Source organism: Anarhichas minor, unplaced genomic scaffold (genome assembly GCF_050575085.1).
Source record: "Anarhichas minor isolate MPS153535 unplaced genomic scaffold, ASM5057508v1 ptg000027l, whole genome shotgun sequence".
In the NCBI taxonomy this organism is placed as follows: Eukaryota; Metazoa; Chordata; class Actinopteri; order Perciformes; family Anarhichadidae; genus Anarhichas; species Anarhichas minor.
The window spans coordinates 6,852,551-6,875,751 of record NW_027466473.1 but is presented as its reverse complement, the minus strand read 5'-3'; the positions used below and the strand labels follow the sequence as shown (position 1 = coordinate 6,875,751).

The following is a 23,201-nucleotide window of genomic DNA, read 5'->3' as shown; positions in this document are numbered from 1 at the left end:
CATCGGTTTTGCAGGCATTTGGTCTTAAAAACCAAAGTATTGGACAAAATACGATTCGGACCCGACGATGGCGCTGGATGGAAAATGAAGAGACTGCAAGTTATTTATTTACCCTCTGGGGACCATGAATGTTGAAAACCAAATTGCATGGCAATCCATCATATTTCAGTCTGGAGCAAAGTGGTGGACTGACCGTCATCGCTCTCATGGCTAAAACTATCACCTACGGGATATCTGGGCCATCGTTGTCTGTCCGGGAAGGCTCAGCGCTTACTCGTGATGTAACTCATCTAAGATATTTGCCAGTTGGTCTGTGATGCGAGGTGAAGATCCAGCACGGATTAAAAAAAACAACATTCTAGCTACAAGCTGCTTGTGCAGCCAGACCGTGTCCTCCTCAGATTCCAACGTAAAGGTGTAGAGCATTACACTTATTAACTTGCATCGTATACTTGCTCAGTTCCTTCATAATTATGCAGATTTCATTTGGATGAAATGAAACATCTGTGTGTGCAGATATGCATTTGAGGTCCGCATGTGCACGGCTCACAGCTGTAGGGTGAGGAGACATGCAGCCTGTTACTGGCACTAATGCTACCGTGTAATCAGTTCTCTACACATCATCGGTTCATGTCTGGAATCTCCACTTTTCATCCTGACCAGGAAAGTCAACAACACGGAGCTGAGAGGGAATATGGTCCGTTTAAGCCGTGAGACCCTCTTGGAGAGTCAATGTGCCACTCTTCTGTTTCCAGCGGACAGGCTCAAAATAATCCCGTGGCATTACATAACAAATCTGAGCATAGATTTCCCCTGCGGTGGCAGTCAGCTCAGTCACCAGCACTGGATTCAAGCTTCGGCTTCACATGAAAATGCAAAGTGGACGGCCAGATTGCTGCACTTGGGCACAATATGCATTTATTGCTGCTAAGAGGAGTGTAGGACTCTCATGAACGACTGTTTCGAGGACAGAATTGATTTAGTAACCTGCATTACTAACCCTTTAATTTCAGCAACACACAACAATCAGATTTGGTGTATTCTATTTGATTGTGTTGAATACTGTTAAAGAGTATTTATCAGACGGATTGCTTTCTCGAGTGATTTTGTCCTCATGAAAGCAACATGAAACTGGATTTCACACTGAGATTCAAACAGAATGTAGCACATTAGCGCTGGAAACTGATACATTGATGTGTATTTTTTGCATGTGGCGCTACATGACAGTGTCTTTATGAAATACCAGCTGAGCATAGAACTGGATGCTCTCACCAGAAACTGTAGGTGCTGCTCCTCTGTGTGTTCCTCCTGACGGGAGGGGGACGGGCTGAGGCCCGGTTGGGGCGTTAAACGCAGCCCCGACTCCTCCTCCTCTCCGGGAGTCTTCTCACACCTGGATGGAGCTTCATCTAACACCACACACGGGGTCTCTCCTACAACCTGGCAGGGGCGGGGATAACCATTCATTCAGTCACTTCATATGTACAGAGGTAATCTGGAAAAGTCAAGATCCTTGAAAAAGGGACAGTTCAAATTCATCAATGCATATTTTTCCTGTAGCGCTAATTTTCAAACTAGATTGTTTGGTTTTCGAGCGGGAGGAGGCGTGCGTTTACTCATGGACAAGAGGCTGCTGTTGTTTATTGTTAACCGATACTGCTAGCTCACCTAGCTAACGTTACAGATCAGCTGAGGAGGACGCCAAAAATGTTCACATGTCACGCCGTCACAAGCACAAACCTCTCGTACCTGCGTAGGTGCACGTCTCCTGCGCAATGATGCGGTTGGTGGGAGTAGTTCGGTCGAAAGAAAATAGTTCCCACATGAAACTGCTCACGACAAGGTCTGGGGAAGTAACCAGGTCATGATTTCTCGATGCGGACATTGCTGTTGAGTTCTTCAAATACATTTTTTTTTTTTTTTGCACTTTGAGCACCAAACGCCAAGTGCCATATAGATCCATTATATTAGAGAGAAGGCAGACATCTCTGCGGCAGATATCTCCAAAATAATAAGGTGACTCATAACCAAATCAATCCAGATTGTTAAACAGTGCTACAAGGTAAGAGGATAAATATGCAGATTTGATTTTGGAGTGAACTGTCCCTTTAAAAACAGGATACTGGGCAGGTAGCAAACATGCGATTGTTATACTGTAAGGTTCCACTCAATGGTACACCCCCCGCTGTGAATGAGGGATTAGCAGCAAGCCTCCTTCCCCAGTGGTCTAACTACAATCAAACAATAATCCAGGGGGGAATCCCCTCCAGCCTGCAACAACACATTAGCAGAGAGCCTGTTCTTTCTAATTAGGCCGGGTGCAGCGACTTTAACGCTTCACAGCGGGCTCCTTTTGTCAGCTAGTCGTTTTTATGACTTGTATGATTTGTCTAACTGGGATCCAGGTGGGGGGTGTAGGCTAACAGGGTTAAGAGTCGGGAATCAGTATCTAATTTTAGAGCAAACCTACTTATGCTCAAAGTAGAACTGTGCTAGTGCAGCCAAAGCCACGACCCAGTAACAGGTTTAAAGGCGCTCTGCTGCGTGCTGCAAAGTGGGATCTCTCCTTCACATCCTCCTTTCTTTTACGTTGTTAGTCGGTCACTATCACTCCAGACAGTCAGAAATGATGAGTACTGTTAAACCAGTCACACACCCACACATACTGTTTCAAATCAACTAGAGCGTTTGCAAAAAGAATGCAGCGTGTATACTACTTATTTGTTCCTTCTGATCCGTGTCAAAAGATTCCATTAGGTGGTAATGTGGTAATGTTCGATGTCTATAACCTGGTAGCAATTACCTGCCATGCATGTGTAATATTTGAATATTATCTGTTAATAAGTCTTCAGTGTGATGATATATGATGACATTTGATCAGGCTGGAGGTTAAGAGAGTTACAGTTCCACTCTAGTTCCAGTGACAAAAATGAAAACATGACAAGAGTTATAACTTGATCGGCTCATCGTTATTTTTAGAAACCATAAACCTGGCAATGACATTTCATAAGGAAATCAGTTGATTCTCATTGGTACGACATACAACTATACATCCCAAGATGCCCATTCCCAGAATCCTTTGGTTCTTCCCTCTGTATTACTACTACTAGCAGCAGGACAATCACATGAACGTTTCCGGGCTCCACATATCTTTGTTAAACGTGCAGATGCCGTGAGCTTGTCTCCCTTTCACATGTGAAGTTCGCATCAGGGGAGGTTACGGTTTGATCGTCTTTAAGTTCAAGCATCATGACGGAAGACCTCAGTACGGAGCCCATGACCCACTGGGGCGCTTTAGCACCACATCAGTGTCATGTCTGTGAAGTTAAGCGAGGCTATCCCGGGTTTATCTTTCGGATAGGGGACCAGATGGTGTTAGTAGTGGTGACGAAAGGCCAGCAGGAGGCACTAATTCCATTGGCCCCCGTACAAAACTGTGCACAGGGCTTTAAAACAAGCGGTCTGCTGATTTTTCTGTTCGTTTTGGTGGTCATTAAAGGTCCCGTCACATCCATCACAAGTGCAGATGAGCCAGGTGGTCCCAGCATGGCACTTCATACCAATAAGAGTGGGCTGGCTTCAGTGTGTGGAGTTTGCTGCTATAATCTATCAGCCATGTGCCAAGGAGGGGAGTGACTAAGGTAAAACTACTATGCAACTCTGAACAAACCCCATCCTTCTTAATTATAAGTCTGATTGAGTTGAGCTACTTCTATCACAGGTGACTTTAAGGAGAATTTAGCCTCACGGTGACAACACATTATAAAGGGTGTTGCACACCGCTATGAGTCCGCAGGTGAAATCCCTTTAAAAAGAGAAAAGGGAACGCGAAAGATCACAACGATAAGTTCAAAGCAAAGATAATCAGGGTTCAGGCGACGTGTGATATAATGTCCACATGGTTTTGACGGATGAGCGCAGAGGGGAAATATTATATAATGCCCACAATGTTGTGAGGAATAAAAAGGGCTGTCATAGAGAGCATTACACCGAGGCTTAGGCTTTCATGAATCATTTCAAAAGGTTTATTTGCCAGCACACTAACCTGACCAAACTTAGCGTGACCAGAGGAGCGGTGCGTGCTTTAGAGGTTTTACTAGGTCATGGTTTTACTCTCTATTCTCATATGGACAATTAAGAGAAAAGATCAACTGGGTCGGTGTTAGCGCTACAACTTATTCAAATAGCATACTTGAGCAAAAATAGTGACAGCGAGTCCCATATACATACAGCAACAAAACTAGAATATATTTCTGTCGTTCTTGGCACATTGTGTTATTGGACTTTTTTTATTTTGGGTTATTGCATAGTTTAAAATACAAACAAGGGTTGGCATTCCGGTACCGAATAGATAAATCATCCACTTTATTTGCAAGAATGTTGCACTTGAATTGGCCTTAACTGATCACAAACAGTCAATCAGTGTTTCAAAATAAACCTACATCTACAATAAATTATAATATTTATTTGCATTAATATAAAGCTTTTGTTTGCATTATGAAAGGTTTTTCAGTTTAGAAGTGTTCAGCTGGTTGATTTGATGATTCACTGTGTCAGTGTTAGTGTTTCATTAAATATGAATTACCAACCATCCAGTCAGCGTCATGTGTTGAGAAAGTAGTGAAATTCAAAAGATGCCATGGTTAGCATCGGCTTTAAATCTAAACTATCATTCCAGTTTTTACTATTATTTTTATTAGTAATATTAACGGCACTTCTGCAGCACAAACACTCTCTGCAGACCAATACACAGAGTTGCTGAGGCCGTCGGAGTCAAATTACATCATCAATGAAAATAATCTGATGGGACAAAAGCTGGTCGCAGCTCTGAGTGAAGAGATGCTGGCTCCACACTTACCTGACTCTACAATCAATTTATCATCAGTCATATAGACGCATTACTGTTCTACAGATTCATGCTAAATGAGAGGCTCGGATGCTAAAAATCACATAGAAATACAATATTTCCTGACATGCAAACTTGTTTCATGAATGACAATATTAGAGTGCATGTGAGCTTTAACATTTTACGTGTGTGTGTCTGTTTGCTCAGCAGTGAAGCTGAGCAAATTTCATTTATTTTGTTAACTTTAACAGACTGTACCTGATTTGCAATGACTGTAGCTTTGTCTTTTGGCTTGACTGGGTCACGACAGACAGAAACGCTCATTCAAACTTTGAAAATAAAGCGATCAGAAGCGCCTTTTCCTGTCTCTTTGCAAACGCACATGTTTAATAACACGACGAACTGAACTTCTATTCAAATTGAAACGTTTGCACAAAAGTATTATTGGCTTCTCAGTGACAGTAAAAGTAAAAAAATGAGTGTCTTGCAATGGTGAATGGGACTGAGGAGGTGCGACAAAACTGCTCTACATCTACAACAGCGCATGCACTAAAACACAATAATTAGGAATAAATACTACAATCTCGCTGAACTATTATCTAATGCTTATCAATAGATGCCCGATGAAGGATGCAGCCATGTCTAAGGTCTGTCCTGGTGCTGAAGCCACAGCAGGTGCCTCACAATGCGTTTTGGAGACGAGTTCTCACCATAAGAGGCTCGCCTCTCCTTGCACACTGCTTGACACGGTGAGGTGCCACTGTGTACACTTCACACTGATGTGGTCCATATATACTACAGGATCAAGCACACCTTGGGCCCATGCGTACTGACGCAGGGTCAGATCCCATTCGGCAGGCCCTGAATGCCATAAGCACATTGGTGTAATCCCTGCAGACTACTGAAACGGGTAACTGGATCACTTCTTTTAAAAGCACCTTAATGGATTGGCCTGGACGTTGATTTTCGTTTTTAATACAGAGCATATCGATGTCCACCAATCACACTCGCTGCCCATCCTGTCACTAAGTCGGCCCCCCTCTAAATTCTACATCTGGAAGCTCCAAAATATGAGCGTTATAAAAGCGAGTTTCTGACAGGCTGCCCTTGACTAGGCCTCATGCATGTCCCGTCTTTCTGATTTGGAAGAAAGTGGCAGTCCACCACAGACGTGTGGGATTTAGCACGGGATTTACTGAAATGAATATTAAGAAAGCTACAGCCATGAGAACGTAAAGGAAAATTCCCTTAGCTGCGAGTCATATCGTTGCACCAACACGGGCCGTGCAACATACTGATAATCTTTCAGAATAAGCTGGTTATTTTAATATCTAACACAAATGCAACGCTCGCTGCCTTGAGCCAGTGCTCTCACACTCCCGGTACGTCATGACACTGATTACTTTTCGGTGTTAAGTCTCAACTTTGAGTCCTGCACGGCTCCAGGCTCACATCCAAGCAGACACATATACGAGGCTAGCCAAGGAGGACTACAGTGGGTTAAAGCGACCGACACACGGAGGCAACAAAACTCGTAAGGTGACCTACCCCTTTGGTGTGATCTGTGGCAACGTCGAGGCTTCCCCTGGCCTGCTAGTTATCCAGAGCAGGGCGAGATAGAAAAGTCTCTCGTGCGGCCGGAGTCTTACCTACCACCCAAAACCCTCTCACCGCTGCCACAGCAACAGAGAGCGGATTACTGGACTGTACCATTCTGTTGTTAGAGGGGATTAGAGTTCACACAACATGGCCCCTTTCTGGGTGTGCGCGTGCCACCGGGAGTGCGTGTGTGCGTCCCACAAACGGGAGATTACCACAGTCGGCATTCTCATTTGAGCTTCACATGCAGAGAATTTACTCTACTTCACAGGCAGCGGAGTATTTTTACAAGAACAAAATCCATAGATAGAAGTACGCCTTGAAGCAAACTGATATATTAATGCACACTCTCAAAAGGACACCATTTAAACAACCCTATTACAGATGTTCAGTGGTGTGACCAACTCAATTTCACATTTACAAATAATGTCCTTTCTGCATTAAGTAACCTATTCATATATGGCAAATAAAAAAAAGACAGGGCCTTTCTAGTCTTTCGACCACTCGAAGTGCTGAACACTACATTTCAGCATTCACCCATTCAGACTCACGTTTATACACTGATGGGACTGAATTTGCCAAGGATGCCGGGGATCGAGGACGAGCAGAGGCCCATAAATCTTTATCTGTGATATACAGTTGGTGCATTCTTCATACGTGTGGCCAGTGAGTGATCTATCTGCGCATCACTTCACGGGTGAAGAACTGTTTCTAAGAACTGGACAGAGAGGAGAATTAAATGAAGAGAGGATCAGAGCGTGTGACTCCGATATCTTTGCTCAGGCCCAAGTTCAAGGCGGGGAATCATCTCATTATGGCTTGCGGCAGATTAGTATCGGGTCCAACGACAAGCCATTATATAACACTGCAAAACTGCATTCCATGCCAACATAAACATACGCTAGCTTTCGTGGGGGGAAAAAACTCAGCGGGCGTGATTTTACATTACGGAACAACGTTTACTGTAATCCAAACTGTACTGTGGTACCAACACCATCGCTCCTATAGGTGGTCAACACATGATCTAACGTCTTGTGTTTGTTATCACTTACACAATGATGATGAACAGCATCAGCATACCAATTTATATATTTTTTTTAGAAAGAACTACAGTCTTTTTACCTTAACACTGACTTGAAAAGTCACTGAAAATATCGGTGTATTTTTTTTAATTCTTATTTACAAGAAAAGATCCCCACTACACAGCAACTAGAATAGAATTTACTGAGGTGTTGCCATTTCAAAATGATGTACAGTTGATGTCATCAGTTTTAAAGTGCATAGACAAGGTTCTCTTGTTAAAATCGCTTAGGACCAACAGGGGTCAGCAAAGAGTTGTGCTATGTTATGAGGGGACTTTACCTTGTCTTCCTCGTCTTCCTCCTCCTCCTTGATTTGCCCACACTTCTCTGGGCCACAGGGGTCGGGACTGTGGCTGTGCTGCTGTCCAGACGATGTGACCGACAGCTGCCTCTGGAGCCGCAGCACCTCCCTCTGAGACTCCCTGAGAAGCCTCTCAAATTCCACTCTGCCAGATGGAACAGGGGAGCCCTACACACACACACAACACACACACACACACACACACATCAAAGACCACCGCAAGACGAGCACGTCATCAAGTCAGCACATCGTGGCTATTCTAATCTTAGCTGTTGAAAGTTTTAAAACTGCATCCTGAGTACCAACCTGATTCACATCCCATCTAAAACATATATATATATCTTACCAAGTGAATTGTAATCTAAAGAGGAGCTATACTTCTTGCAATTTAGAACCGAATTGTGTTTAATAAATTTAGAGCAAAACAGTAGTAAATATATAACAGTCAGAGGAGACACTGCAAAACTAAAAAAAATTACGAAATTCATGCAGTAAGACTGATTCTGGGTCATGGACCACCAAAAATATCAAAGTCATGTCATTTGGGCATTATATCTTAATGTTCCCATCCAAGCTGAGAAAACCACTTCACCCTCATCATTATGAAAACCCGGCAGATGTTCACATTCAGGGGGACGAGCTCTTAAGTCACTGGCGCAGTAATTAAAAACAGGCACTTAGAAAGGCAGCCTATTCCTGCGCCGTCATCTAGTCATCAGCAGTGACGCAGCCTTTCTAATGCGGGCTTAAGAGGGAGGAAGGATGAGTAGCACCCGCGCTGCCCAGCAGAGAGCGAGCTTGTGGCAGGGATGACGAGGAGGGTTCAGATGTAACGTTCAATGGACGTTAAGCGGTCTAAACTGTGAGCCCAAGATCCGATCAGGGTCCACAGGTCAAACCAGTTACTGAGGAGTTCTGTGAGGAGTACCTTCGCGATGCCCTGCCGGGCCTCCAGCTCTCGGCACTCTTGCTGCAGGGCGGCGATCTCTTTGTCCTTGGACAGCAGCAGGTCGGCGTGCTGGGCGAGGTCGCGAGCTCGCTGGCGGGCGAACGCCCTCTTGTAGTGCTCCACCGACCCGGGTCTCAGCAGCGACGGGGAGTTCACCTGCACGAGAGCAAGAGGGACATGAAGACAGCTTTTACTTTGACTCATCAGAAGATTAGCGGGGGTCCGGTGAGCAGGTGCACTGAGAGTAGCCAGTGACCGAGATAGGAGGTCCTATAGTTGTGTTCTTCACTACTGGTCTCCAGGACAGACTTGCGCTGGAGGCACTTTCCCTCTCACGACCCCTCCTGTGTCCGGTGCATCATGCAGCTTTTCATAACAATAGTACGACAGTATCTGATGTTATTATGCCGTTCAGGTCGTGTTTCAAGAGACTATTTATGAAATGACTGAATACCAACTTCACCACTTATTTGTGAGTTGTGGTGATGTCTACCAATAAACGTGAACTGGATCTGATTATCGGTGTTCTGTCAAATAGAAGGGAACCCACTGCATAAGCATTTATACTTACTATATCAACAAGAAGTCAAGGACTACAGAAATCTATTTTGCTGAAGCGACTGTATATTCTTGTGTTTTTTTCTATTGTCTTCTTTTTGTTGTAGCCGTCTAACAAGCTTCTGCAAACGCTGAGGGATTCAGTCAGTGTATTAGCTCATCTGCTGCCTATGACTACATGTTTCATACTAGATCTGACAAAAAGAAGATGATATTTATGTCTATTTAAAAAGGTACAGATGATACCTAACTGGCAACTAGGCATGGGACTATATGAAAATGTCAAGTCACAATTATCCTGGCCAAAGTAGTTTCTATTCACAATATTATCGTAATTATCGCTTAAAACTCTTAAAATGGCACTGAAACACACTGGAATCACTTTACCTTTACATTTATATTACATCACAGATGGGATAAACATCTTACTTTGGTGAGAAAGATCTTAAATAAGGTAAATCATAAATCATAAGTTCCCCCAAGGGATACAAATACTAGCAACATTGTGTATGTCTTCCTTAAATAACTCCTGTATTTTTTTAAGTCAGGCTCTATTTTTAACTTCTCTACATAATAGCGAGACAGCTTCTTGATGTCACTCAGGTGAGGATATTCACGATCAACCCGATAATGGAGATTCCTCACCATCAACTTATTGGGAGTGTTTTATCGCGATCTGTTGCATCTCTTCTGTAGATAAATTACATCTCAAGAGACGTCCGACTGAAAACGGAGTTCTTGCAGCCGATCTAGTGAAGCATTAAATTATTCAATAGGGTGCCGGTATTTCTCAACAAGGCGCCCATTCATCATCACGCTCTCAACTATTCCATTCAACTCGCTCCCGGACATTACGGCGGTTCGGGCGGTGGTGCTTGATAATGAGCCGCTCCCCCAGCATTTGGGTCACGGCGAGGGCCGAACGTGGGAAGAACGCAGTTGGCCGTGAAACCGTTTGAGCTCATTCTATTTGTGCGGCGTACCACTCTGAGGTTGGCCTCCTGCAGCTTCCGAGCTCTCTCCTCCAGCCTCTTAGCGAGAACAGACAGCTCCGTGTTCTTCCTCCTCAGCCGCCTGACCTTCTCCTCGGTCTCCGGGGCGCTGCTCTTCCGCTAAACACATGGGGAAACAAATATCATCAGCAAAAATATGAACACAAACTATCCTGGAGGGCTCGTTAACGGTTTGAAGAGTGGCAGTTTAGTGTCATCTGTCACCAGTGGAAATTCAGAAGCTACATGGGGAAAGGCCAACACACTGACCAGATCTTCATCTATTTATAAACTGAATAAAAAGAGCAAGAAGCAGCAGCTCGCTGAAACAATGCACGTTTTTTAAAGTGTGTTGCTCGCTGCTTCTGTGCACCTGGCCTACTTTCTAGGAAGCCTTCAGTCAAGATTGCAAACTCTTGTTATTTTTAGTCTCACCAGCAGGCCGTTCTCCTCCCTCAGTGTGGTGCAAGTCTTCTCCAGCTCGTCGAGGGCTCGCAAGAGCTCAGAGTTCTGACGCACCAGGAAACCGTAGTCTGTGCCATTCTGGAAAAAACACAAGCACAACACAGACAGATGCAGAGTTTACCAACTACAGTTTTTTTTATAAAACAACGTGAGGGTCTGTTAATTCTTTTCAGAGTGAAACGAAGCGCCTCCCTCAGCCAGTGTTAACATGGTTCCATCTAATGATGGCTGACAGATGATAGTCTAATGAAAAGGCTTTTCATTAGGCCGACTCCCACAGCCTACCCCCGGTGCTGAACATCTATTACACCACATTAACTCATATTGAGCCATGAAGAGAGGGGGAGGAGAGAGGAAAGTGGATTCAGAGAATATTCACACACTTTCAGTTTTTAACTCATTTAGAATTATTTGCCGTCATCAATCTAAACGTTGCCCGCCATGAGGACGTGCTCTCTCCTTGCAGATGACCTCGAGCTCTTTCAAATCGGACAGGATTACCAATCAACTGTAAAGGCAGGATTTGTCTCAGGCTTCAGGGCTGCACCTCAGGATCATGATGGACTGTGTTAGCAGCTGTGAGGTTAGAAATAAAGACATCATTTTCCAAACCCAGTGTGCATTTAATGACTGCAGTCAGTTGTCATGTACTGAAATGAATACACGTTATGGCTGTTACACAAATGAGCTTGTTATCTTGTGAGCCCTTAGCGGAGGGCCCGGCTCAAGAGAACAAGCTCATAGATGTGTCAGACAGTCCATGTGCTGATCAAGTCATTGGCGTCCTGGAAGCGGCGCCCTACTCCTGTGACGGGGACGCTCCGAGGCTCAGAGCGGAGGAGGGTGAGGCTCGACCTGGCACACGTGCACGCGAACGGCTGCAGCGAGAGCAGATGGACAGACGGGGTGACCGGAGAAGCCGGAGGTAAAAGGTGGAGTGCTCGTCCTCAGAGTCTGCATGTCCCTACACACTGAAGTATCCAGAGACAGATGGAGGTGGGTGGTTCTCCAGGGGACAGTGGTAGACCACATATCCCAGCACGGATAAAAAGCACACGGATGGCTCCACATGTGAAAACACCAGTGAACCTGCCTCCGTAATACACTGGGGATCTCATTACTAATGTGAGAAATCACACGTTTCTAACAGCACAAAAAAAAGCTAATGTTACATTACATATCCCGCCATCTTGTGAGATTATGTCGTCTTGGTAACTGCGGATGACGGGCGATCTGGCGGCTCCCCGGAGGGTTTTTTGACGCTACTGTACCTGTTACTTAAGTCAACACTAATGACCAGCTGTGTACTGAAGCAGCAGCTGAGGCTCCAGCGTGTGTTGTGATGGTAACGTCGGACACCCGGGTCTGAGTGTCTAGTTCAGGGGTATTCAATTAAAATTCACCGAGGTCCATTCCGAGGGAATTTCCTCACGCAAAGGTCCGGAACATCACAATAATGTCTAACTTGCGCAATGATTTAGTCCCATATTGTACTGAAGTAGCCGAACAGTTGTATTAACATCTGTATGTAGTCAACAACTGACTGTACAATCAAATATAGAAAGTGCAATTGAATAATATCTCAACAATATTTTCTCAGTTTTCAAATTGAACTGGATGAATTATAATTAATAATCAAATAAATGAATTAAAATAAATTAAAATATGGACTGGATTAAAGAATATGTTGCATAACAGAAAGCTTTTAAAAATTGTGCATCTTAAAATAAAGTACTTGATTTTAGAAAGATGAACTGAATTGAGCTGCAGCTTTAAATTCAGTTCATTCAGGTGTGAAGTCGTGTCACCCAAAAAAGCCACAATATTATCGTCTTATCTTCTAAAAAGAGACATTTGTGTGCAGGAACTTTATCCGTGGTCATTGAAACCACTTGTTTCAGCTCTATGCCTCTCAGTCAAACATAAGTCTATATAAGTAGTATAACATCTTGAATAAAGTCAGAGTATATTATGTCAAATAAGTCATAGGATAGTACCTTGAAGAAAATTTGTAAAAAAGTCACAGTATAGAATGTCATAAAAACATCGTAAAAGGTCATAGCAGTAAAATGCAAATTGAGTAATCTTTTCTTCCAATCAGAGCAGTGAAAGGTGCCACGCAAACAAAAAATAATTAATAGAAAGACTTATTATTATTGGTCTTAATAACTATTATCCACCAAATAATTCAGTTCAAAACAGTTTTAAGGTTTTAAATCCGTCAACTGACTAATTCCCAAACTCGGGTGCAGGTGAGAGTTGGGTGTGGCTATAGTTACCATGCAGTACACGGGATGCACTATATTAGCATTTGAGTATGAATTTGCAAACATAGACAGCTTAACAATGTTAAAAGGATAATTTGTGGAGTTACTTGCAATAGCTTAAACCTTTGTTGTGACTTGTTGCATGTATGCAATTTTTTTTTTGGAATATACAGTGTTATTTCATTACTGCTTATGGGTCGTAATGTGTGGAGTTTTGTGAAAACTGTGCGATGGAAAACATGGTGATCGCTGAACTAGCAAAATAGTGAATTCATAAAAGAATTCATAAAATTCCATTGAGAATAGAATGGAATGCTGGATGGAACATGCATGTTCTGGAATAAATTAGAATGTTGACGCATCATCTTCAATGCTACCAGTCTGCCTCAGAGCTCACTACAGGCTGCTGGTGTGTCCGATGTAGGCTGCTGTGGTAAGATACTCTCACCAAAATTGTTAACATTGATCATTTACTTGGAGTTAAGGACAGTAAAACTTGGAGAGCTTTGCTTATAGGAGTGCTATTTTGAAATATAGTATTTATAATCATAGTTGTAAAATAATTAACTCTGTAAAATGTTGGGATTTACTCTAACCTCCTACATTAGGACAGTGTTTCTATGCTCTCATTCACTCACTCTGTGCTTTCTCTCCTCACAGGTTTCTATGGATCATGGTTATATCTGGACCCTGGTCTTGCCTCCTGCCGTGGTTCTGTCTTATGCAGGTAGTAGCCCTGGCTTCTCGGAACCAATGCTGACGGTGAGCGTTTGAACTGGGGGGGGAAGACTCAGTCGCGCTCTTGAGTCCTGCACAGTGATTGCTGTGCAGGGCAAGCCGCAGGCTGCCGTCAGCACACAGTAAAGATGGTTGGCCAGATTTCAATGCTACCCGTCTATCTCAGAGCTCACTACAGGCTGCCGGTGTGTCCGATGTAGTATGATTGGGTAAGATATGATGTTCATTCTGTACACATGACATCTATTGCACTTCTGTCCATCCTGGGAGAGGGATCCCTCCTCTGTTGCTCTCCCACAGGTCTCTCCCTCTTTTCTCCCCGTTAAAGTGGTTTTTGGGGGAGTTTTTCCTGTTCCGATGTGAGGGTCCTGGGACAGAGGATGTCATATGTGTACAGATTGTAAAGCCCTCTGAGGCAAATTTGTGATTTTGGTCTATACAAAAATAAATTGAATTGAACCTGCGCCTACTGTTTTCAACAACTCCACAGAAGACACCTGGACGGCTCTGAGGCAGGCCGCGGCAAAACCACTGCTCATAGGGTCTGCAGACCGTCAGATTTCATTCTGACGACGTAGCAAGGCGCTAATTTCTTATAAAGATATTTAACTTATTCAACTGTGGTCAGGCTTCCTGGGGGGCTCCCCACCCATCTTAGTTATGCTGGGATGGTGAACTTCTGTTGACGTGAAGGTCTAGTTGGTGGGTTACAAAGCAGTGCCAGAAAAGAGCATATGTTTTCAGGGGGAGACCACACAGACTAGCAGACACAATATTCTGCCTGAAATCATTAACACATGATCTGGGGAGGAAAATAATTCATGAAAAATAAATTGAAACTGTACAAGTAGTAAAAGGGGGAAAAAAGGATTTACACAAATTTCCAAAGTGGCAACATTTTTACAATAGTCCAGTGACCAAAAATCACTTGGTCATGGCCAGACCCACGTGTCTTTCCTAAAACAACTGCATGTTCAGGTACATTTCAAGTACCGTCTAAATTAGTAGTGAAAAGCTTGCAGTCAAAGCAACAATGTGTGATCACTATTTGAAACTGTAGGCAAAAAAAAACATGAACGACATCTCCAATCAATACATGCAGTGACTCAGCAAGTTCACCCTCCTTAAACTGGATGCTCTCGTTGGGCTCCAGCTGAGATCCTGTAAGACACAGTGTCCTCTCACTATTGCAGTTAAGCAGACTGAAGCCTCAAGATTTCCATGAAGTCAAACCCCCGCTTCTTCTCACTCGTTTTTTTCGACATTTCAATCTATTTAAAATCCAACATTCAAATACGAAGTGGCTTTTATTGTGAAGAAGCCACAGGAAACGCACTGGGGTTATTAGCGCGGACTGCAAAAACAAGATGTCTTTTTCAGCACTCTTGCAATTTTGTTGTTATTACAAAGTAAAAAAAACAAACATTATTAGCACATTAAGAAAGCTTCCGGAAGAAAAATGTACTTTTGTTTATGGGTCTTACTCTTGATGCTGTGTCGAAAATACTACCTAATAGTGTTGGTCAGAGATTATAAAGACATGTTGGAGTTTTCAACATGAACAAGGAGCTACTGTAACTAATCTGTCAATCCATTCTCTATACACTCTTTTTCCTGGTCAGGGAATGCGGGAACCTTAACGCAATTAATGCATTGTGGTCAGGTCGCAAGTTTAGGGCTCTCACACACACACACACACACACACACACACACACACACACACACACACACACACACACACACACACACACACACACACACACACACACACACACACACACACACACACACACACACACACACACACACACACACACACACACACACACACACACACACACACACACACACACACACGTGTTCGCTTTGAATTGTTAGCGCAGCAGCAGACTTGATCTTGCGTCTGGAATTGCAAATGTGAGCTGAACTAATAAAAAGACTTAAGGCCTCTCTTACACTTACATTGAAGCATTATTGACGTTACAGAACGTTGACGTCACTACCGCATTGCATTGTGGGATATCCATGCCCGTGTAGTGGGCAGAGTTTGCATACTATATATACTACTATATATAGTTTGCATGTTTCACCAGAAATACGATGCAATTCATGTACTTTTAGCCGAATACTTACAGACTAAAACATCTCACATACTGTTTTAGCGTACTATATAGCATGTCAGTAGCCACAGGATGCTACTATTATAAGTATGTGAGACCAAGCCAATGACAAAAGGACACGCAACACCGCTAAATGTCATTGAAGTGATGCCCAAACACTACATCAAGCAGAGATAGCTGCAGCCTAAACTAGTTTTTTACATTTCAGCTGAGTTATGTTGTTTTCTTCACAGCAAACACTCTTTAATGGCTCACAGAGAGTCAGCCTCAGCTCTCAGATGAACCTTTGTGTCCTTGGGAGTTATGTTGCCATCAGTTAGAGGAGCCGGTCCCAGTGTCCCAGCCCTGCTCTCAGGACGACGATGCTAAAGCCCAATCAATCACCTCAGAGGAAGGCCAGCCAGAGCGAACTCGGCCTCCATTCTGATTCTAATGATCTTGGAGTCCGTCCACGTCTTCTAATTGTTCCCTGGGAATCGCACTGCAATACGGCAGAGGCTTTTCTTTAGCCATGAGGTAATGCCGGCTTCCTGCGGGGGAAACAAACCCCGAGCCCGCTTCCTTGCTTCTCTTGCTGCCACAGAAAAAGGGCTGCAGGTGGTGAGGTCCACTCAAGGCCAGTGTATTAGCATTCAGCCAGCTCTCCTCTCTCGCGGCACTTTTCACATGGGCCTGGCTCAGTAAGCGAGGCAGACGTAAACGCAGCAGCAGGAGGGCGGGGGGTCCACACAAACGTCTGTCAGGAGAGCCAGAGCCTAATGGAGCCATGTCCCTGAGCCCTGTTTCAATCGGTCTGCAGTCATCATGGATGCAAGCAGATAACTGATTATAAAACACACCGCAGCTGATAAAGACCCCGATAAACGCAGGGGTGGACGAGCCTTTAACTGATCGCTAACGCGGGAGATATTTTGCGCTGTGAAAAACCGTGATGGCATCTGGGTCATCTGGTGCTTGCTCGACCTAAGAAGAGTAGTTGAATCACTTTGGGGGGTTTTCAGATAATGAATACAAAGAATGTTGTACTTTCAGGTCTGTAAAACAGCTTCTCAGAGAGACGCCCCCCCCCCCCCCCCCCCCACACACACACACACACATATTAAAATCTTAACCCACAGTGACGCTGAAACCTTTTCTGTAGAGGAGATCTCTGTGTGTGTGAAAGACACAGATCCAGATAATCAAAAAGGTCAATCAAAACCACCAAACCTCAGTTACGCACTAAAATGAAAAAGCAACATTAAAGATAAACTTCACAAGTGACGCGTTACCAATTATCCCGACACGTAAGACTTCTCTTTCTTATAGAAAGCCGACTCTGACGAGCGTGAGCTTCATAAAGAGAGCAGGCTGAGTTGCCTCTTGATTATCTGGGTCAGTTGCTGTTTTATGTGCCTCTAAGGCTAAATGAAAATAGAGTTCATCCCTTCGCTTGTAGAGAAGTGATGACGACACCGTGATAGATTAAAAAAAACAGTCAATTATGACACACCTTCATATGAAATTGGTAATTCTCGCTATGCGAATCTCATTTGGAGCTAATAAAACTGCTCGGACAGAGAATATGGATGTGTGAGGTTCAAAGGAAAATGCACACAAAGTGAGACATACACTCACCGAGTCAAATAAAATGCGCTAATGCAGCAACTTCCATAGCGAGGCGAAACTGTTCCATTCTCACAGCTTCAAGGTGTTTTATTAGCAACGCGGTAAATAAAACTCCACCGTGTGATGAATTAGTTATTCAGACATTGTTGCTGTGACCCTGAGAGCTAAAAGCACTGCAAGAAAACACATGGAAAAAGAAAGAGACACAAGTAAATGGAAAAAAGCATCATTCACTTGACAACACTTGCAAAATAATGTTGCAATGAAAATAACACAACCAAATATAGAAATGCTGTAAGTCCCACTGAACACAATGGAAATTAAATGAAAAATACATGGTTCAGATAAAGATGGCTGAAGCTAAATTAACAGCAAATATCTGAAATAATGTTTAAATCATGAACCCAGAATGTTAAAAGTCCCAGGCATGTGCATCACTTTTTAGAGGCCCCTGGAAACTTCTGTTGTTTTCCGTTCTGTGTGAGTCGCAGCATTTCCGTATTTGGTTGCGTCGTCTCATTTTGCAGCATTTCTTTTGATTGGGTGTTGTCAAATCGGTGGAAATGTTCTCTGAATTTGCTTGTGTTTCGTGTTTCCTTTAGTTGCAGCGCGTTGACCTTTCTGGGCCACCGTACACTATTCCTGACCTACCAGGAACCCCCTCCACTGTGTTTTATGTGATTTCCTGTATCATAAAGGGTAAACTGATCAAATGTACAAAAGGGAGGTTAGTTCCTGATGTATGAAAACATAAAAACATTGTGGACGTGCAGTATTAATGAGCATATAGTGTATTTGGCAGAAAGAGAAGCTGAAAAAAATAATTAAATGTAGAAAATGTTGACGATAAAGGTAGGTAGAATCTAAAGGCGATAAGAAACGGGGAGGAGACACGACTGGGGACTTTAGTTACCCATCAACAAAGATCTGAACGGATCATTAAATGTTCGATTTAGCCTTACATATTCATAAGCTCCGCAACCACATTATCCTTTTGTCTGGGATCCGCGGCGAAGCTTCTGTAAGCAAATGGAAATGTCTAGTCTGGTTTTCACGGAAACGCCAACATCAGCATTTTTAGCTGACGGCTAGAACCCCCCCCCCACTGTGAGCCTCTACGGAGCCGGCAAGACAAAGACACAGACACGCACATGGGCACACGCGTTTGGCCATTGTTAACTCTTTGTTGGACATGATATTGGAAATGTCAGTATTAAAGCAGCATCATGTACGGTTCATATTACATGCTGATGTATTGAAGCAATACATCAGCATGCCACTAATTATAGCAATTGTGGATTGGGGGCTTGGGACAGAAACAACACAAAGCTTACTTTTGGGAAGGATTGGATAGAAGAAGAAGAAAAGGATAACACACAGTGGTAACTGAATAAACAAGAGTTACATGTAATTCAGTCGGTCTGCTGTCTGCAGACTCAAAGACGGCAGCAACACGACATGATAGTCACTGTTTTATTACAATGTGTCGAAGCACAACTAGTCCTGGAGGCAGCATCTTAAGAATTTGTAGTTATTATCTTCCTACATTTTTTTATCCGGCATTTCAGAACACTACTGATTGATTTTATTTTCTTTATTTTAATAAATGCACAAGCTGCATGTACTCACTGCTGATTTCATTCAGCATACTGGGTTGGCATGAAGGAGGCAATCTGGAAATGTGGCATAATTAATCCAGGCCTCGTCTGCTCCCGGTAATACTCGAGGGGGGGAAAGACCTCCTCCCAACAGAATCAACCCTAAAACGGCCCACGGTCGGGAGAACTGACTCTTGAGCACCGTTTTAATTGCCAGCAGAGGCGAGTAACGTAAAAACCTATAACCAGCGAAGACAGCGAAGTGGATACTAATGGACTCCACGATATCGGTGAGGCGTTACAATTTAGAGCCAAATCAATGACTCTCTTTATCTCCGTCTCCTGCAGGACAACGTCAGTGGATTCCTAATGAGGATCTATGAACCGCTCTGCTGTCAAACATCCTCTCAACACGCAAAAGAGGTTTGAGGATGAATGTGTTTTGATCTCCTACTACGCCTCATCTTCTACAATAGATGATATATTTTGTAGTCTAAATGTTGCTTTACTCCATTTACGCCACCTACGTATCTGTTGTGGTTTAACACTCGCATGCATTTTACAGTATAGACATGTTGGTCTCCAGTTCGCTGCTGCTTAATATTTCTACAGTTTTGTTCCAGTTACTATGCTCAAGGTTGCAATATCCACTGTTTTTATAGGACAACAAACTAGGCTTAAACCTATTTGAGATCTGTGGTGTTGCAAACATGTGTTAAGGTTAGGAAACAGGGAAGCTGCCATCTGCACTGGTCTCAAAAGAAGCAGAGGAATACGTCTCTAAAATAAACTACAAATGAAAAATAAAACCACAGAGCTGTTTGTGGCCTGAGGTATTTTCATTAACAGCAGCTCTCTCTCCCTATACTCATATATAAGTCATGAAGAAGCCCTCTTAAGTGTCCTCTCAAATCCCCTCCGGTATTTATCACGACTCGCCTCGCGCCCCCCCGCCCCGGGGTACCTGACGGTGACAGATTAGGGGGTCTCTCTTGCTGCGTTAGAGAACAAAGAAGCCCCCCCCCCCCCCCAGGCGTCCAGCCATCTACCTCCACCACCCCCTCATACGAACGTCCTCTGGAGGAGGTTGTGCAAAAAATATATAATATGCACTGTCTGGAAATGCTTGTTAGGGCCTTTTCCTGTCCATATGTTTAGAATGTAAGATGTGCATACATTTCAGCACATAACCTTCATGTGGTATGGACCATCTAGTTTACAGCCAGGGATGGGTTTCTCAACCATTACACGTATGTCATGGTGGATTCTCATGTAGCGACGGGCTAATTCATCTCCTATGCCAGTACTGATTTCACGCTTCGTCCAAGTTAAGACATCAATATGGAAGCCGTGGTAACTCTGTTTTAGCATACGCGATGCATGTTGGGTGTAACACTAATTATGAGCGCTCGTCCCATCGGCGTTCAGGTCTCGTCTCCATTACGACTCTGAGCTTCGTTCTTATAAACATTTACAACACTGCCGCACCGACACAGTAATTAAAAATCCATACTGTCCTCGTCTCACGGTCTGCAAATAAAAATGTCACGATCCCCCGAGCCCACGAAGGGCTTAATAAGGTGTCAGACAAGCAGAGAACATCTGGTGTTTAAAAAAGTCAAAAGATGAACAGAAGGAGGGGTCGCCGGATTATGCCGTTTTGTGCAGTGTCAGCAGAAAATGGATGGTGGGGAGACAGAATGTGGTGAGGGATGATTTGTTTCGTCCCCGACCCTCCACAGGTTCAAATCCCCCGAGAGCTTCAAAAGAATAGAACCCTTAATCTTGCCAAAGTAAATTGCATATGCATACAAGCCCGAGCTCCTTCGCTACTTCGTCTGCATGACATGATGTGTGGAAAATCAATATTAAAGAGACACTAAAATTGGCATTTATGTGTTTTTGCGGCAGCATCTGTGTCGCGGATAAAAAGTTATGTGACTGTCGTCTAAATGCTTTTGTTAACCGGAGCTTTGATAAAAACATAAAATATGGGCCCACCATCGTTAAGCCAGTTTCATTCCCCAGACTGGGCGGACCACCACAGGCTACTATGCAGCCAGAAGTGGAAGTGCATACAATTAATTGAAAAAACCCCCGGATCTAACCAGCCCCGCAAGGACCGTGTTGCCAAAAAAAGAATCACTCCTTCAGTCAGCATCTCGTCACCACAAGCTCAAATTCCACCGGATGTTTCCAGTTACGAAATTCTCAAAGTCTTAGTGAACACTGATCTGCTCCTGTATCACCAGTGCTGTGCCAACACAATGCTGACATACTGGCTTCAATGTAACCAGGTGACTGAACACCACCATCCTGGTGTTCAGATCAGTTCAGTATTAGTTCTCTCTGTTGGCGATGACACAATATAAACACTGTAGGAGTTTAAACTACATTACTCTTCAATACATAAAGGCACGGCTGACTTTAAATTACGTTTCAGATATTTACCATTTGGATCATTTGAGTGATTTTTTCAGAAAGCATTTCTCCACTCCGCGAAAAAACATTTAACGCTTTATTCTGGCGACAGGGTTAGAAAATGTGGGCTGAACCTTCGCTATCTCAGGAACAGGTTTTAAAGTAATATATACGTGTTCAGTTTAATTTTCCCCACAAAAGTTCTCTCTCAAATATCCAACGCAACACGATCAGCTGATCAATCGGCTATTGGCCTTTTGTCCTGCTCCAAACTATCGTGATCACATCGGCCTTTAAAAATCCACTGTCAGTCGACCGGCAATACAAATCATGTGGCATCATGATCTAGAAGGCTCAGACACTGTATGCTCAACACATTCAGGAGAACACGGGGCAGACCGGGCCTGAAAGTCAGTCTCCAAACGACGGAGCCATTAATAGAACACACACTGTCAATTAGTCTCGAACAACAATGCCGGAGCATTCAAATGTCTAGACGCTATTACGGCGTTCCACAACAAGCCTACGAGTCACATTCAATAAATAGACGCACATCTGGCAGAAGCACTCGAGTAATGAAAGGACTTGGCGACCTTTATTGACATTCGGTGGGTCAACAAAATGAGTCTCACTTCCCTCCTCCGGGCGAAAAGCATTTCCCATTGTGAGAGGGGGAGGGGGGGGGGGGGGGGGGGGGGGGGGACCACAGGTAATCAAGGGATTAATTTCGCCAGCAGTTTGGGAGCGGGACCAAATGGTGCACAAATGTCACAGACAGCAGGAAGCACTTAGTGGACGCCAAATGTGTAGCTGTCTGGATGGCGGCAATAATTCATGCTGTTTTGAGTGTGGCATATATTTCCATTTTTGACAGTGTGCAATCTTTGCACAGAGAATGTGTGCACCAGTGAGCAGCAATACTTTGTGGAGTACATACTGGTCAACAGAATGTATTCAGTCAGTCCCACATACAGAGCAGTGTGCGGAGTGGAAGAGATCCCCCACAGTCACATTCACTCACAGCTGTGAGTGAATGTGACAGCGAACGCAATGTCTGACCCCCTGATCCGTACAGAGGGTCTGCACCTCGCTGCAGACAGACAGACAGACAGACAGACAGACATGTTTGGGCTGGAATAGTGCGAGACCAATACTCCAGAGACTCCCCTCTCACTGCTCCATCAATTATTCACAAGTCATACAACGAGACTGGCCAATAAAACACACTCATATGTGCAAACACACACATACAAGTAGGGCCTTGAGGCAAGAAGGAGCATTATAGCATCAGCAACAGGAATAAATCTTACACGGACCTTAATCTTATCTGCTCAAATTGACCCCCAAAAAATACTGTGACATTACTGTATTCAATGAATCAATACCGTGCCCGATTTAAGTTGCCACTGTTTGGCATTGCTATTACATTTAAGTATATTGATTTGCCAATAAATTGAAAGATCCACAATACGCAATATCTAAGATTTCATGGATGCAAGGAAGGCGATCAACTAGACCACACACTCTTTGCACACACATCACCGAGGCTACATATCGTTAACAATGAGGCCACCACGCAACAATAAGGCCCTAAAACAGAACCCACAAGTGGACCCCAAGTTATGAACTTTGCTGTCTCTTTGATATGTTTCACCAA

At 43.7% G+C, this 23,201-nt stretch overlaps 1 protein-coding gene across 9 annotated transcripts in view; it reads right to left on the bottom strand.

Moving 5' to 3' along the window:
* The window catches only part of tspoap1 (TSPO associated protein 1), a 61,753-nt gene that overhangs the window by 26,660 nt on the left and 11,892 nt on the right, over nt 1–23,201 (bottom strand). For 8 of the 9 annotated variants that reach the window (XM_076102040.1, XM_076102044.1, XM_076102036.1 and 5 more), the window contains 5 exons: nt 10,763–10,870; nt 10,319–10,447; nt 8,757–8,933; nt 7,808–7,996; nt 1,273–1,440 (listed from right to left, as the gene is read on the bottom strand). In XM_076102040.1, coding sequence (XP_075958155.1) covers nt 1,273–1,440; nt 7,808–7,996; nt 8,757–8,933; nt 10,319–10,447; nt 10,763–10,870 — 771 coding nt within the window. The remainder of the gene's footprint in view (nt 1–1,272; nt 1,441–7,807; nt 7,997–8,756; nt 8,934–10,318; nt 10,448–10,762; nt 10,871–23,201) is intronic. The other variant, XM_076102039.1, reaches the window with a different exon arrangement.